This window comes from Molothrus ater, chromosome 30 (genome assembly GCF_012460135.2).
Source record: "Molothrus ater isolate BHLD 08-10-18 breed brown headed cowbird chromosome 30, BPBGC_Mater_1.1, whole genome shotgun sequence".
Lineage (NCBI taxonomy): Eukaryota > Metazoa > Chordata > Aves > Passeriformes > Icteridae > Molothrus > Molothrus ater.
Genome location: NC_050507.2, coordinates 378140 through 393905, shown reverse-complemented (window position 1 = coordinate 393905; position 15766 = coordinate 378140). Strand labels below are relative to the sequence as shown.

Below are 15766 nucleotides of genomic sequence, written 5' to 3'. Positions count from 1 at the left end.
CAGTGCAGCCAGGCTGGTGAGGGAGGGCTGTATTTGTGGTGGCACACGGTGACAGCAAGGGTGGCACCGACCCCGGCACCCCCGAGGTGCAAACCAGGAGGAATCCATGTAAAAATAGAGGGAATATTTACACACAGCATCCTTTAAAAAGCTGGGATGTGGGGTGGGAACTCCAGGGCTAGAACATGGCCCAGGGCTGGGTTTAGGGACTCCAGCACGTCACAGCCTCACCCCAAAGCTGCTCCTCAATCCATGGGCTCACCTGAGCAGCCTCTGTCCCCTCCCCTCTCCTCCTGCTTCCACAAAAACTTTTTTCCTTATTTTTTTCCCCAGGAATCGTCTCCCTGAGGCTCAGGCAGGTAAAACCTTGGCCCTGAGCCCCTTTCCCCTTAACACCTTTTCCCTACAACTGCTGCTGCAACTTCAAGCATTCAATACAGCATTTATGGTTAAACATGGGACCCCCATTCCTTTTGAAAACCAGCCTGGGGAGCAGCCAGGGGCAGCATCCCCAGCCCTGGGAGCTTTGGGATGAGCTTTGGGATGAGCTGAGCTCTGCCAGGGGCAGCATCCCCATCCCTGGGAGCTTTGGGATGAGCTGTGCTCTGCCAGGAGCAGCATTCCCAGCCCTGGGAGCTTTGGGATGAGCTTTGGGATGAGCTTTGGGATGAGCTGTGCTCTGCCAGGAGCAGCATCCCCAGCCCTGGGAGCTTTGGGATGAGCTTTGGGATGAGCTTTGCTCTGCCAGGAGCAGCATCCCCATCCCTGGGAGCTTTGGGATGAGCTTTGGGATGAGCTTTGGGATGAGCTGTGCTCTGCCAGGAGCAGCATCCCCATCCCTGGGAGCTTTGGGATGAGCTGTGCTCTGCCAGGAGCAGCATCCCCATCCCTGGGAGCTTTGGGATGAGCTGAGCTCTGCCAGGGGCAGCATTCCCATCCCTGGGAGCTTTGGGATGAGCTTTGCTCTGCCAGGAGCAGCATTCCCATCCCTGGGAGCTTTGGGATGAGCTTTGGGATGAGCTGAGCTCTGCCAGGGGCAGCATTCCCATCCCTGGGAGCTTTGGGATGAACTTTGCTCCTCTGCTGCCCCCAAACCCCAAAAGGGTTTCTGTTTCTGTTTCTGTTCTGTTCTGTTCTGGACAGGCAGAACCTGGCTGGGAGCTCAGCTGGGCCCTTCCCACGGAGCAGAGAGGGGACAAAGGAGCAGAGAGGTGACACAGGAGCAGGGCAGTGACAAAGGTGGGGACCGCCACCCCTTTGACAGCACGCAGCGCACAGGGAGCCCTTCCCTTCCCCTCCCTTCCCTCCTCCCAGAACGAGCAGCGATGAGTGAGGAAAAGCCAGCAGGAAAAGCCCTCTGTTCTGTTGGGACAGACAGACTGACAGACAGACAGACAGACAGTGTCTGTGTCCACGCCTCTCACACCTTGCCCGGGGTGGGGGCTCAGAAGTCGCTGAGGATGCTGATGTCGGCGAACTCGGCGCGGTACCGGTGCGAGTAGAGGCTGAGCAGCAGCGCCCACTTGAGCGCCATGAAGCTCCACACACAGGACAGGTAATAGCTCTTGGGGTCAGTCAGGGCTGCGGGGGGAGAAAAAGGGGATTTGGGGGGAATTCGGGGCGAATTCCAGCCCCTGGAAGCTCTGCACAACCCCGGTGCTCCCTGGAATTCCACTGGAATGGGATGATTTCTACGGCTCTGCCAGCCCCACCCCGAACTCGCCTGGTTTGGGGATGGGATTTGTGGGGATTCCTGGGATTTGTGGGGATTCCTGGGATTTGTGGGAATTCCTGAATTTGTGGGAATTCCTGAATTTGTGGGGATTTCTGGATCGTGGGGATTCCTGGATCGTGCGGGTTCTGGGATCTGTGGGAATTCCTGGATTTGTGGGGATTCCTGGGATTTGTGGAGATTCCTGAATTTGTGGGCATTCCTGGATTTGTGGGGATTCCTGGATTTGTGGGAATTCCTGAATTTGTGGGGATTCCTGGATTTGTGGGGATTCCTGGGATTTGTGGGCATTCCTGAATTTGTGGGGATTCTTGGATTTGTGGGGATTCCTGGGATTTGTGGAGATTCCTGGATTTGTTGGAATTCCTGGATTGTGGGGATTCCTGGGATTTGTGGGGATTCCTGGATTTGTTGGAATTCCTGAATTTTTGGGGATTCTTGGGATTATGGGGGTTCTGGGATTTGTGGGAATTCCTGAATTTGTGGGGATTCCTGAATCATGGGAATTCCTGAATTTGTGGGGATTCCTGTATTTGTTGGAATTCCTGAACTTTTGGGCATTCCTGTATTGTGGGGCTCCCGCATCATGGGAATTCTTGGATCATGGGGGTACCTGGATCGTGGGAATCCCTAGATTTCCCTAAAAATTGTGGGGTCAAGACTTTCCCTAAAACCCCCAATTTTCTCCCCAAACGGTTTTCCAAGAAAGGCGGGGATGGCAAACATTTGGTTTTCCTTCCAAATCTGTATTTTTAAGGATTTCACACGTGGATTTTCATCCCTTTGCAGCAGGAAAACTCCACGGGGAGTTTCTTTAGGCTGAGCCAAGGGATGTTTTTGGGGTTGTGACCCCACACAGCTTCTCCACCCCTCCCCAGGACAAACCCCGTGGGGCTTCTGAGCAAACAACAAACACAGAAAACCTCCAAGAAAACAACCCCCAAACGTTCTCCCTTTGGTCTGGGGCCAAGGAAATCACGGCAGGGATTTGGGGCCATTCCTTAGGGAACCTTCAGGGGTTTGGAGCTGGGAATGCTGAGTCAGGGCTTGGAGCTGCTCCAAGAGGGATGGACTCAACCTTTGTCATGGAAACTTGGAAATTCCCAGGTTTTTTTTGAGGGGCTTTGTCATGGAAATGAGGAAATTCCCAGGTTGTTTTTTTGAGGGGCTTTGTCATGGAAATGAGGCGATTCCAGGTTTTTTGGATGTCACAGCGAGGCAGGGAAATGCGGTGACATCCCTGCAGGCTGTCCCCAAAGGAGGAGGTGGCAGGAGCACCCCCAGGCCTCCCCAGTATTCCCAGTCCCTCCCAGTACTCACACTGGTGCTGGGTGATGGCCAGGGCCAGGAAGGCGCAGAAGCCCAGCCCGGAGAGGGCAGAGAAGAGGATCCCGACGGAGAGGAAGAACCTCAGCCCTTTTAACCAGGTCCTCCAGTAATCCTGCAGGTACATCACATGCGTGATTAGGGCCCAGAGCGCCAGCACACCTGTCCAGGTGACAGCAGGGACATCAGAATGGTACCTATGGACAGGTAAAACACCGCCCAACCCCTCCCAGAACAGCTGGGAACAGCAGCACACCTGTCCAGGTGACAGCAGGGACATCAGAATGGTACCTATGGACAGGTAAAACACAGCCCAACCCTCCCAGAACAGCTGGGAACAGCAGCACACCTGTCCAGGTGACAGCAGGGACATCAGAACAGCCCCTCCTGCCCAACCCCTCCCTGCAGCTGCCAGGCCCTGCTGCCCCCCCTGCCCACATTCCTGCTCAGGACAGGCTGGGTTCCCACCCTGGGAGCCCCATGGGACACCCCATGACCAATCCCCCCGTGCTGGGGGTCCCCAGGCCGGCAGGAGGGATTTGGGAGCGGGCAGATCCCGTGGCCAGAACTGCAGAGTCATCGAGCCCCAAACTGTGCCAGGGTCTGGTGACAGAGCTGAGGCCTCGAGTTCCCCAAAATCCGCCTCCCCCAGTTCCTGCTGCCCCGGGTTCCAGCGCCTTTGAGGCACATTTCAGACAGAAATGGGGAACTTGGGGTTTGGAGTCAGCAAAAAGCTGCTCCCTGCTGAGCCTGCCCGGATGACGCAGCAGAACTGCCCTGAATGCTGAGTCAAGGTTTGCTGTTCCCACCCGACATCGACATCGCTGCTGCTGCTGCTGCTGCTGCTGCCCCAGCTCTGGGGGGAGAGCAGCACCAGAGCCCCTCGAGCTCCCCTGACCCCGACCCAAACCTTCACCCAAACCCTGATCCAAACACTGATCCAATTCTAATCCAAACCCTGACCCAAACCTGATCTAAATCCTCACCCAAACCCTGATCCAATTCTAATCCAAGCCATGACCCAAACCTTCACCCAAACCCTGATCCAAACCTGATCCCAACCCTAACCCAAGCCCCAATCTAAACCCTGACCGAAACTCCAACCCAAACCCCAACCCAAACCCCAATCCAAACCCCAACACAAACCCCGATCCAAGCCCTGATCCAAACCCCAATCCAAACCCCGATCCAAACCCAATCCAAGCCCTGATCCAAGCCCAATCCAAACCCAATCCAAACCCCGATCCAAACCCCGATCCAAACCCAATCCAAGCCCAATCCAAACCCCAATCCAAACCCCAATCTAAACCCCAATCCAAGCCCAATCCAAACCCCGATCCAAACCCCGATCCAAGCCCTGATCCAAGCCCAATCCAAGCCCTGATCCAAGCCCAATCCAAACCCCAATCCAAACCCCAATCCAAGCCCTGATCCAAGCCCAATCCAAGCCCTGGCCCAGCTCTCCAGAGGCAGATCTGGGCCAAAGCACCACCTGAAGAACTCAGGGTTTGAAACCCTTTTGACTGGGAAATGAAATACAAGTTGTGACTTTTGAAAGCTTGGGGTGTCTGCCTGCAGGAGCTGCAGGTTCAGAGCTCAGGGACTGCCCCAAATCCAGCCCTCCTGCCCTAAAGCTCCTTGTCCCTAAAGCCTGAGCCAGGGCACAAAACCCCAGAGCAGCAGCAGCAGAGCCTGGACAGCTCCAGTCCCACCCAAACCCCTCCATAAAAACGCAAATCCCCGCGGATTTACCCCAAACCCAGGGCCCTGGAGCAGGAGCTGCTCCATCAGACACAACCCAAGGATTTCCAGCAGGGAATGCGACCCAAATTATCCCAGGATTCAAAAAAAGGAAAGCCTCAAACAGCCCCAAGGAGAGAGGAGCTGGCAGGCACCAGGGCAAGATCAATTCCTGGGTAAAAGACAAAAACCTCCCAGCACCCTTGGAAGGAGCTGAAATAAACCCCAAGAGTTCAAAGCAGGGCTGGGGAACGATTCTCCCCCACCAGAGCCAAATATTTGGATAAAATTTGGGCTGTTTGAGCTCAAGGGAAATGAATTTTCCCTCTCTGCAAACATCCAAACAAAAACTGGGACAAACACAAGGTTTTGTCAGCCTCCTGCTCCTCCTGGAGGGATTCCTCAATCCCAGAGGAGTTTTTTTGGGAATGTTCCACGTGTCACACATGGAAATCCTGGGGAAAAACAACAAATCTGCAGCAGAGGCCAAAAAAAAAAAATAATCCTCAAAACAAACACAAAAATTTCAGATTTATTCCACAAGGAGCCCCCTAACTCCAGCATTCCTGCAAGGAGCACCCTGATCCCTGCTCCAAACGTGTGGTGATGGCAAAGAAAATGAGGGTAAAAATGAAAAGTAACATTAAAAACCCCTGAAAATGGGGACCAATTCCAAGACTGGGTTTTTTGGTTTTTGTTTTTTTTTTTTCTGTGTGTTTACAAAGCCTTGAGTCCTTTTCCAGCTAAACAATCCCCTTTTATCCACTCCAGCTGCAGCATCAGCTGGAAGGAGCTGAAATCCCCACTCCAACAGGAGCTAGAGCTTTGCCGAGTGAAATTTTGCCATTTCCACATTTGCCAAACTTTTGCCTCTCCTGGGGGAACCCGGGAGCCTCAGCTGGGTTTGGAACAGGTCAAAAAATGGGGGGGGGGGGGGATTTCCCTGCCAAAACTGCTGGGGCTCCACGCTGAGATATTTTAGGAAAACAGCCCTGGGAGGAGAGGAACCTTTGGAATATTCTGGTGTTGTACCAGACCCCATGCTCAGCTCCCATTCCTTCCATTTCTCACGGTGTTTTTGCGATTCTCCAAGAGCCTCCCAAGCCCCTGTGACTGGGTGGAAATGGAATTAAGTCCCTGGGACATAAGGGGTTTCATTCCATTAACACCAGCCCCAGCATTGTTTTCCCTCCATGGCACTTCAGACTCGGATCAAGTTTTGACTGTAAATAGCAGAGAATTAGTGAAATTTAGGGCTAATTCCCAAGCAGGAAAGGTTCTCTGGGAGATAAGGGAAATATCAACAAAGTGATTGCAGAGACAAAGCTGGAGATCCGTCAGAACCAGGAGGAATTCTCCCAGCCAGGAAGCCTGTGGATAAACATCCTCAAACACAGATCCAAAGGCACAGCAGAGGCATTAAAAAATGAGATAAACATGGACCAACAGGCAGAGCTTGGCTTAATCAGGGCACTTTGAGGAGGACCTGCAAATTCCGCTGTCAAAATTCCACTCTCAAAATTCCACTGTCAAAATTCCTCCATGAGCAAAAACACAGCAGAAAATACCTCCTTCATTTGCTCTTTCTCCTGCATTTCTGGTTCAAGATCCCCTCCCCCAGTTTTGTGCCACCCAGCAAAGCAAAGTGTGGGAATTCTCTGCTGAATCCCAGCTCCAGCTGGAATTAAAAGCTTTTTTTCTTTTTTTTTTTTTTTCTTATTTTTTTTTTCTTTTGAGGGAGAGGAAGCAGAGACAAGCCCAGCCATGCACCTGGCCCCTGGATCCTTTCTAAATTTTAACTTCACTTTCTACTGTTCGTCTGGCAGGAATTCAGCCAGGGAAGCCCTGGAGCTGCAGGACTCTGTCCTGCTCCACCCCAGTCATTAACCCAGAGCCACAAACCCCCCAAACCTCCCAGATTTCTGGGCACATCAGGTGCAGTTTCACCCCTGAAACCCAAACCCCTCTTCCCGAGGGTCTGCTTCCAGCATTTGGGGAAATCGGGAGGATTTCTTTGCTTCCCTGAAAACGTCAGCCCCAAGGAAGGGGCTCCTCGGCCCCACTGGTGTCCTGACACCCCCTCAGCTCTGACACCCCCTCAAATGTCCCCTCAGCCCCGAGATCCCCCCTCAAACCCTCAAACCTCCCCTCAGCCATGGGGAAGGGGCTCCTTGGCCCCACCATGGCCCTCACAGCCCCCTCAGGGATGAGGAAGGGGCTCCTCACTCCCCCTCAGCCCTCAAACCCCTCACGGCTGAGGAAGGGGCTCCTCTCACCCCTCACAGACCCCTCATGGGCTCCTCACATCCCTCACTCCCCTCATGGCTGAGGAAGGGGCTCCTCTCACCCCTCACAGACCCCTCATGGGCTCCTCACATCCCTCATTCCCTCATGGCTGAGGAAGGGACTCCTCACATCCCTCATTCCCTCATCGCTGAGGAAGGGGCTCCTCACTCCCCTCACAGTCCCTTCATGGCTGAGAAATGGGCTCCTCACATCCCTCATTCCCTCATCGCTGAGGAAGGGGCTCCTCACATTCCTCACTCCCCTCATGACTGAGGAAGGGGCTCCTCACATTCCTCACTCCCCTCATGGCTGAGGAAGGGGCTCCTCACATTACTCACTCCCCTCATGGCTGAGGAAGGGGCTCCTCACATCCCTCACTCCCCTCATGGCTGAGGAAGGGGCTCCTCTCACCCCTCACAGCCCCCTCAGCCATGGGGAAGGGGCTCCTCACATCCTCTCAGTCCTCACAGTCCCCTCATGGCTGAGGAAGGGGCTCCTCGGCCCCACGGCCGCCCTGACCCGGTCCCTCCCTCACGCCGATCCCGCTCAGCCCTCCCGGCCCGGCCCGGTGCCCGCTCGTCCCCCGGTGCCGCACCCCAGAGCCCTCCCGGCCCGGTGCCCGGTGCCCCCCGGTGCCGTACCCGAGAGCCCGCCGGCCGCAGCCGTGCCGGGCTGGCGCAGCGCGGGCACCACGCTCCAGGCGCAGAAGGCCGAGAGGCCGCTCAGGGCGCCGAAGGACGCGTAGGCGACACGGAGCGCCAGGGCCCCGTTCAGCGCCATGGCGGCCTCGGCGCGGCCCGCCCACGGCACCGGGACACGCCCCGGGAACGGCGACGGCACCGGGACACGCCTCGGGACACGGCACCGGGACACGCCCCGGGACACGGGACTCCGGGACGGGACGCGGGAACGGGATCGGGACACGGGACTCGGGGACGGGACGCGGGAACGGGATCGGGACACGGCACCGGGACACGCCCCGGGACACGGGACTCGGGGACGGGACGCGGGAACGGGATCGGGACACGCCCCGGGAACGGGACAGTCCCTGGGACACGGCACCGGGACACGGCACCGTCCACCGGGACCTGGACACGCCCACAGACACCGGGACACGCCCACAGACACCGGAACACGCCCGCAGATACCGGGACACGCCCATATCACCGGGACACGCCCCCGCCCCGCCCCGTCCCAGCGCGCCCCCTGGCGGCCGGGAGGACCGAGGAGGGGACGCGAAGGGACGCGGACACCGAGGGGGGGACACGGGAGGGACCCGGGGGCGTGGGGACACCGCGATCCCGCGGGACGCAGCTGGGGGACACGGGCGGCACCGGCAGGTGGGGAGCGTGTGGCGCTGGGGACATCTCCGAGTGGCTTTCGCTTCCCCCCGGCCCATCCTGTGGGATTGCGGTCTGGGGACACCTCATCAAAATCCTCGAAGACTCTCTGGGGCTTTTCCGTTCCCTTTTCTCCCTTCCCCTTTTTATTTGGTTTTTTTTTTTTGTTGTTGTTTTTTTAAACATTCTTCCCCTTTCTGAGCCCTTGGCTGGGTCCGGCTCTGCTTCATCCGCGGGGGCAGAAATTTCCAGTGAGGACTGGGGTGAAAATGGGATTTTCCCATCATTAATCAATTGTCCTGCGAGCGCCACGGGGACAGAAATTCGGCTTTTCCCGAATTTCCCGGTTCAGCCTCCCCCAAGGAAGAGCAGAGAAGCTCGGCTGGGCTGCTCTAGATGGCAGCAGCCTCCTTCCCTTTCCCGAGCCATTCCCCGCTCTTCATCCACCTCCCCACCCCTCCTCCTCCTCCTCCTCCATCTCCCTTCCCCCCTCTCCATCCATCCCTGGGTGTCTCCCCCTGGAATTCAGGTTTTGGGGGGGTTGGACAGGGCTTGGAGCGCCCTGGGACGGGGGGATTGTCCCAGTCCTTGGAACGGGACAAGGTTCCTGTTCCTCCACCCAGCCCGCAGCTCCCACCCTGCTGAGGGACCCAAAATTCCACCCAATTTGACCCAAAATTTCCCCCAATATGACCCAAATTTCCCCCCCAGTCTGACCCAAAATTTCCCTCCAATTTGATCCAAAATTCCCCTCCATTTTTACCTAAAACTCCCCCCAACTTGACGCGAAATTGCCCCCCAATTTGACTTAAAATTCCACCCAGTTTGACCCAAAATTTCACCCCAATTTGACCAAATATTCCCCTCCAATTTGACCCAAAACCCAGTGAAATCCCAAAACCCCAGTGACATCCCTAAAACTCAGCGACACCCCAAAACCCAGTGACACCCCAAAAACCTCAATGACCCCAGTGAAATCCCAAAAAACCCCGTGACACCCTAAAACACAGTGGTACCCCAAAACCCTGTGAAACCCCAAAACCCCCATGAAAACCCCAAAAACCCCATGAAAACCCCAAAACCCCGGCTGTCCTTGCCCAAGGACTCGCAGCTCCCGCCCCGCCGTGGGATTTTGAGCGTAAAAACCTCGAGAGCAGCGAAGCAAAAATTCCATTTCCTGCTGCGGCTGCAGGAATGCGGGAGCGGAACGAGCGGCGTCAGCAGCGCCAGGTGAGATCAGAGATCGGCTCCTCCTCGCCCCGTTCTCCCTCTCACGCCCAATTCCCCCCGGGAATTCGGGGCCGATTTTGTCATCCCGGCTCTGCTGACTCTGCCCGAGCCTTGGAGATGCTCTGGGCTGATTTTTGTGCAGGTGGGAAACGGCTCAGGGCTGAGGAAGGGCAAAGTCTGGGGTTGTTTTTTTGATTTTTTGGGGTGTTTTTTTTGTTCTTTTTTAGAGGTTTTTTGGGAGTTTTTTTTGGTTTTTCGGGGTTTGTTTCAGGACGTGTTTTTTGTTTTTCTTGGTTTTTTTTGTTTTTTTTTTTGTTGTTGTTGGTTTGGTTTTGGGGATTTTTTTTTTTGTTGTATTTTTTTATTTTTTGGTTCATTGGCTGATTGGGTTTTTGTGGGGTTCTTTTGGTTTTTTGGTTTGTTTGGGGTGTTTTTGGTTTTGTTTTCACTTTTTGACCCAAAATTGGCTTCCTCAGCACTGCCCACCTCAGGCACCTGGATTTTCCAAAGGTGGATGGGATGAAAATGAGGATGGGGAGAGGAGGAGAAGGAGGAGGAACCGCTCCAGGTGGGAACAGCGATGTTCCTGCTCCTCCATCCCATCCTGGCCCAGCAGTTCCCACCCTTTTTTTTCCCACTTTTTGACCCAAAATTTGCTCCCCAGCCCCTCGGCACTGCCCACCTCAGGCAGCAGCTCCTGGTGACACCGGGATTTTCCAAAGGTGGATGGGATGGAAATGAGGACAAGAGGAGGAGGAGGAGGAGGAACCACTCCAGGTGGGAACAGCGATGTTCCTGCTCCTCCACCCCAGCGCAGCCCAGCAGCTCCCGCCCGTTTTCTTCACTTTTTGACCCAAAATTGGCTTTCTCAGCACTGCCCACCCCAGGCAGCAGCTCCGGGTGCCACCTGGATTTTCCAAAGGTGGATGGGATGGAAATGAGGATGGGGAGAGGAGGAGAAGGAGGAGGAACCACTCCAGGTGGGAACAGCGATGTTCCTGCTCCTCCATCCCAGCCCAGCCCAGCCCAGCAGCTCCCACCCGTTTTCTTCACTTTTTGACCCAAAATTTGCCTTCTCAGCACTGCCCACCCCAGGCAGCAGCTCCGGGTGCCACCTGAGGTGACACCTGAGGTGCCACCTGGGTTTCCAGGGCTGTGGACCTTGGCCCCGCTCCCCAGCACCTGTGGCCGGGTTGCCCGGAGCTTTCCCGGTTATTGCTCCTGCCCGAGCCTCGGGAACAGCTGGGAAACAGCCGGATTTACCGGATGAGGGATCCTTCCTCCTCCTCCCTCCTCCTCCTCCCTGCCGGGGCTGGAGCTGGGAACAAAAGGAGGAAAATCAGCCGGGATGGGGACAGCCCTGTTTGCTTCCCGACAGCTGGGAACAGCCTGGAGTTCTGTGCTGAGGGTTTGGCCTTGAGTTTTGTTTTGCCCCTTTTAAAGGAACATTTCAGCCATGGGAGGAACTGGGACTGAGCCCCCAGAAATGCCAAAGGCCCAAAGGGGAAAGGAAGAGGGAAAAGTTGAGGAAATGGGGAGGTCCCAGCTCGTCCTGGTGTCAAATCCCATCTTTGGGGAAAACCAAAGCCCATCTTTAAGAAAAACAAATCCCATCTTTGGGAAAAAGAAACAAATCCCATATTTGGGAAAAACAAACAAATCCCATCTTTGGGAAAAAACAAATCCCATCTTTGGGAAAAAGAAACAAATCCCATATTTGGGAAAAACAAACAAATCCCATCTTTGGGAAAAAACAAATCCCATCTTTGGGAAAAAGAAACAAATCCCATATTTGGGAAAAAACAAATCCCATCTTTGGGAAAAACAAATCCCATATTTGGGAAAAACAAACAAATCCCATCTTTGGGAAAAACAAATCCCATCTTTGGGAAAACCAAAGCCCATCTTTGGGAAAAACAAATCCCATCTTTGGGAAAAAGAAACACAAATCCCATATTTGGGAAACAGAAACAAATCCCACCTCTGGGAAAAACCAAATCCCATCTTTGGGAAAAACCAAATTCCATCTTTGGGGAAAAGAAACAAATCCTGTCTTTGGGAAAAACAAATCCCACCTTTGGGAAAAAGAAACACAAATCCCACCTTTGGGAAAAACAAACAAATCCCACCTCTGGGAAAAACAAATCCTGTCTTTGGGAAAAAACAAATCCCATCTTTGGGAAAAGCAAATCCCACCTTTGGGAAAAGCATTGCTTTTCTTTCTCCTCTCTCTGGGTTACTGGGGGCACTCAGTGACCTTAGCGGGCTTTTCCAACCTGAACAATTCCACTTTTTCCACTTTTCCACAGTTTCCTGGACGCTCGGCTCTTGCTGGACTCAGATCTGAGGCGTCTGCAGCTCCTCGGAGACGCAAATCTGGGAATTGTTTCAGGAAGGAGCCGAGCGGGCACGGAAAGACCGGGAGAACAAGACCCATCACGTTCCCCGGATGATAATGAGGGAATGAAATTAAACCACCTGGGAGACCAAAACTCTCCTTCCTTCCTCCCTTCCTTCCTTCCTCAGGAGCAGCTTCTCCTTCACAGCAGCAATTCCTGCCTGAGCTATCACCCGTGGACGATCCAGAAATGAATCACACCCAGAATTGGGGAATGCAGCTCAGATAATTCCTAAAGCTGTTGTTCCAACCCAATAAAACCCCGTGTAACAACAAGGGGTGTCCCATAATTTGTGTTAATTCCGGAATTGCTGCTAATTCCGGCCCAATTAGGAGATAAAACACGGCGCTGGAGCCGCTTATTAAATTACAAATCATCCCAGCTAAATCCGAGGATTATTTAACACCGAGGGTTTGGGGGAACTGCGCCGGAATAAGGATGTCAGGGGAGCAGGGGCGTTAATCAAAGTAATGAAAACATAAATTAGGGGAGGCTGGGCCAATAAGCAGGAAATAAATAGGGTTGGAGGGAGAGAAATACATAAACCAGCAGCATTAAAGGATAAACCCGCGCTGTTTGGAGCGCTGTAAATTCCCAACCGTTTTCCCCAGGATTGGATTTTCAGGGCTGATTTGTGGCCGTGTCCCGGTGAACCGGGGAGATGATAAATATGGGAGATTTCCTGCACCCCCAGCTGCCAGCCAAACCTCCTGGGGGACACCCAGAGCTCCCAGGTCCCTCCTGGAATTTCTGCCCTGCCCAGGGACGAGACCCGGCTGCTCATTCCCAGGAAACGGAGCCAAAATAGGGGATGGAGTGAAAATATTGGGATTTAACTCGGATTTCACTCCGTTCTGCCTTTAGGGGGGCTGAAGGACAGGGAGCAGGGTCAGCTGGATCTGCAAACCCAGTTTAGGATTTGGGAGCGGGGTCAGCTGGATCTGCAAACCCAGTTTAGGATTTGGGAGCGGGGTCAGCTGGATCTGCAAACCCAGTTTGGGATTTGGGAGCGGGGTCAGCATTTGCTGCCCTGTGGATCTTTTTATCCCTTTAGGATTTGGGATTTGGGGAAGAGATTCCTGCCAGGAGGGTGGCGAGGCCAGGGCTGCCCCAAAGCCAGCAGAGCTCGGCAGGGACCCGCCGTTAATTAACGATCGTCCAAGCGGAGCCGAACGAGCCGGGTTAAAGGAGCGATAAGAGGCTGATAAGGCAGAGCGGCTGCTCCGGGCGATCCAGAGCCGGGCAGCCCCGGGGAACGGCCGGGACCGGTGACCCCGCACCCGCACCGGGCACGGCCGCGGCTCCCGAGGGCTCCCGAGCCCGGCAAGGGCAGCGCGGGCACTGGGAGGGGTGGGAATGTCCCTGGAGGGGGATGAGGGACCAGGGACACCCCAGGGACACCTCAGGGATGCGGGAAATGCATTTGTGGAAAATTTGACAGGCCAAGAAACGTTTATATTATGTATTATAATGGTATAATACACATAATTATATCATATTTATATAATTCATACATATAATTTATATATCTCTATACATATAATTATACAATATTTTAAATTAAATAGGTTATATTTTACATATTAAAATTTAAAATATATTATATTAAATATATTATATTAATTATATTAATTATATTATATTATATTATATTATATTATATTATATTATATTATATTATGTTTTGTATTATAATTAAGAAATAGTCGGCTTCTGATTGTGATAGCATGAGTTCTAACATCTGTACCGTCTCACCCTTCTCACAGGACTAAAAATAGAAAAATGGGAGCCATTCCCAGGAATGAGGGGTGGGGGGACCCTCATTGCTGGGTCTGAAACGGGATTGGGAATGGGAGTGGGATGGAAAGGGTGGGATAGGATAGGGTGGGGTAAAATGGGATTGGGATGGGATGGGATTGGATTGGATTTGGATGGGATAGGATGGAATTGGAACGGGATGGAAAGGGTGGGATATGATAGGGTGGGATAACAGGGAATATGACAGGATGGGATAGGATGGGATTGGGATAGGAATGGGATTGGATAGAGTGGAATAAAATGGGATAGGGATGACATTGGGATGGGAATGGGGTTGGAATGGAGTGGGATAAAATGGAATGGGACTGGGACGGGGAACATTGGGATGGGAATGGGGTTGGAATGGGGTGGTGGAGCCTCATCCAGAGGAGGAGCCGCCCGCAGTCCCCCCGCGGGGCCGGGGCAGGTGCCTCTGCTCTCCTTGGGCTGCCGGGGTGGGGCTGCCCGGGCCCCAGGGGCCGCTGCCTTCCTCAGGCCTCTTCCTCCTTCCCTTAATGAGCTCTGATTTGCATGGGGGGACGTGTCTGTGCACGGCCGGGATCCCGGGCCCGGCCGAGGAGAGCCCGGCTGGGAGAGCCCTGGGAGCAGCTCCTGGGGAGGGGGAATCCGGCCCGGGGAGGTTCTGGTGCTCCCACAGCCTCCAGGAATCCCAGGAAAAGCGTCCTGGGCCTCCAGGTGCTCGCAGAGGCAGAGGGGGAGGAAGGTCAGGATCTGTCCCTGTCCTGCTGCTCAAGGATGTGCCCAAGGGAGGCCCCAGCTCAGAGGGACAGATTGGGGACCCTGGTGTGACCCCCAGAGCCGCTCGGGTGCCTGGGCAGGAGGGGGAGCAGGGGAGGCTCAAGGATCTTCCCCAAATTCCTCGAATCCAGCTGAGGATTCCCATCTCTGCTCTAGCTGGGGTGGGGGCCGATTTAAAGGCAGATTTGGATTTTAAAAATCAGGATTTATTTCAGAAGCTGAAATTTTTGGCAGAAACCCCTCTCCTTTTTGGCCAAAAACCCCAGTAAAAGCTCTCCCAGAACCGCTGGGCCCCACCCCAGCTTTGCTCCAGCTGGGGGCTGGGGGCTGGGGGCCACGTCCCCAGTATGAACCATTCCCAGTAAGAACCATTCCCAGCATGAACATTCCCAGTATGAACCAATCCCAGGGCAATCCATTCCCAGTATGAACCATTTCCAGTACGAACCATCCCCAGTGCAATCCATTCCCAGTGCAATCCATTCCCAGTATGAACCATCCCCAGTGCAAACCATCCCCAGTGCAATCCATTCCCAGTACAAACCATTCCCAGTGCAATCCATTCCCAGTACAAACCATTCCCAGTGCAAACCATTCCCAGTATGAACCATTCCCAGTATGAGCCATTCCCAGTATGAACCACTCCCAGTACAAACCATTCCCAGTGCAAACCATTCCCAGTACAAACCATTCCCAGTGCAAACCATTCCCAATGCAATCCATTCCCAGTATGAACAATTCCCAGTGCAATCCATTCCCAGTATGAACCATTCCCAGTGCAATCCATTCCCAGTATGAACCACTCCCAGTACAAACCATTCCCAGTACAAACCATTCCCAGTATGAACCATTCCCAGTACAATCCATTCCCAGTATGAACCATTCCCAGTACAATCCATTCCCAGTATGAACTGTTCCCAGTACGAACCATTCCCAGTACAAAGCCCCTCCCTCTTCCAGCCTCTCTGGGTCCCCCACCAGGCAGGGCAGGGCAGCCCCCCGTGACCCCCCCAAACCCCGGGGTTTGAGGTGCTCAGGGACTCCTGGAGACCCCCAAAACCCAGTCCCGAGGGTCCCGGCGCTCCCGGGGCTCCCGGGGGTCCCAGAGAGTCCCGGCTGTGCCTCCCCCCATGGCCGAGGGCGGGTCCTGGGGGTCC

General features: G+C 54.3%; 1 protein-coding gene across 1 annotated transcript; it reads right to left on the bottom strand.

The window, feature by feature from the left end:
* Window positions 1–14: 14 nt before the first annotated feature.
* SLC48A1 (solute carrier family 48 member 1) lies at window positions 15–7899 on the bottom strand. The gene is made up of 3 exons (XM_036399862.2): window positions 7726–7899; window positions 3053–3220; window positions 15–1581 (listed from the first exon to the last, which is right to left on the bottom strand). Exons 1-3 carry the CDS (start codon window positions 7862–7864, stop codon window positions 1445–1447), a joined length of 444 nt encoding a protein of 147 aa, XP_036255755.1. The 5' UTR covers window positions 7865–7899; the 3' UTR covers window positions 15–1444.
* Between the last annotated feature and the right edge of the window lie 7867 nt (window positions 7900–15766).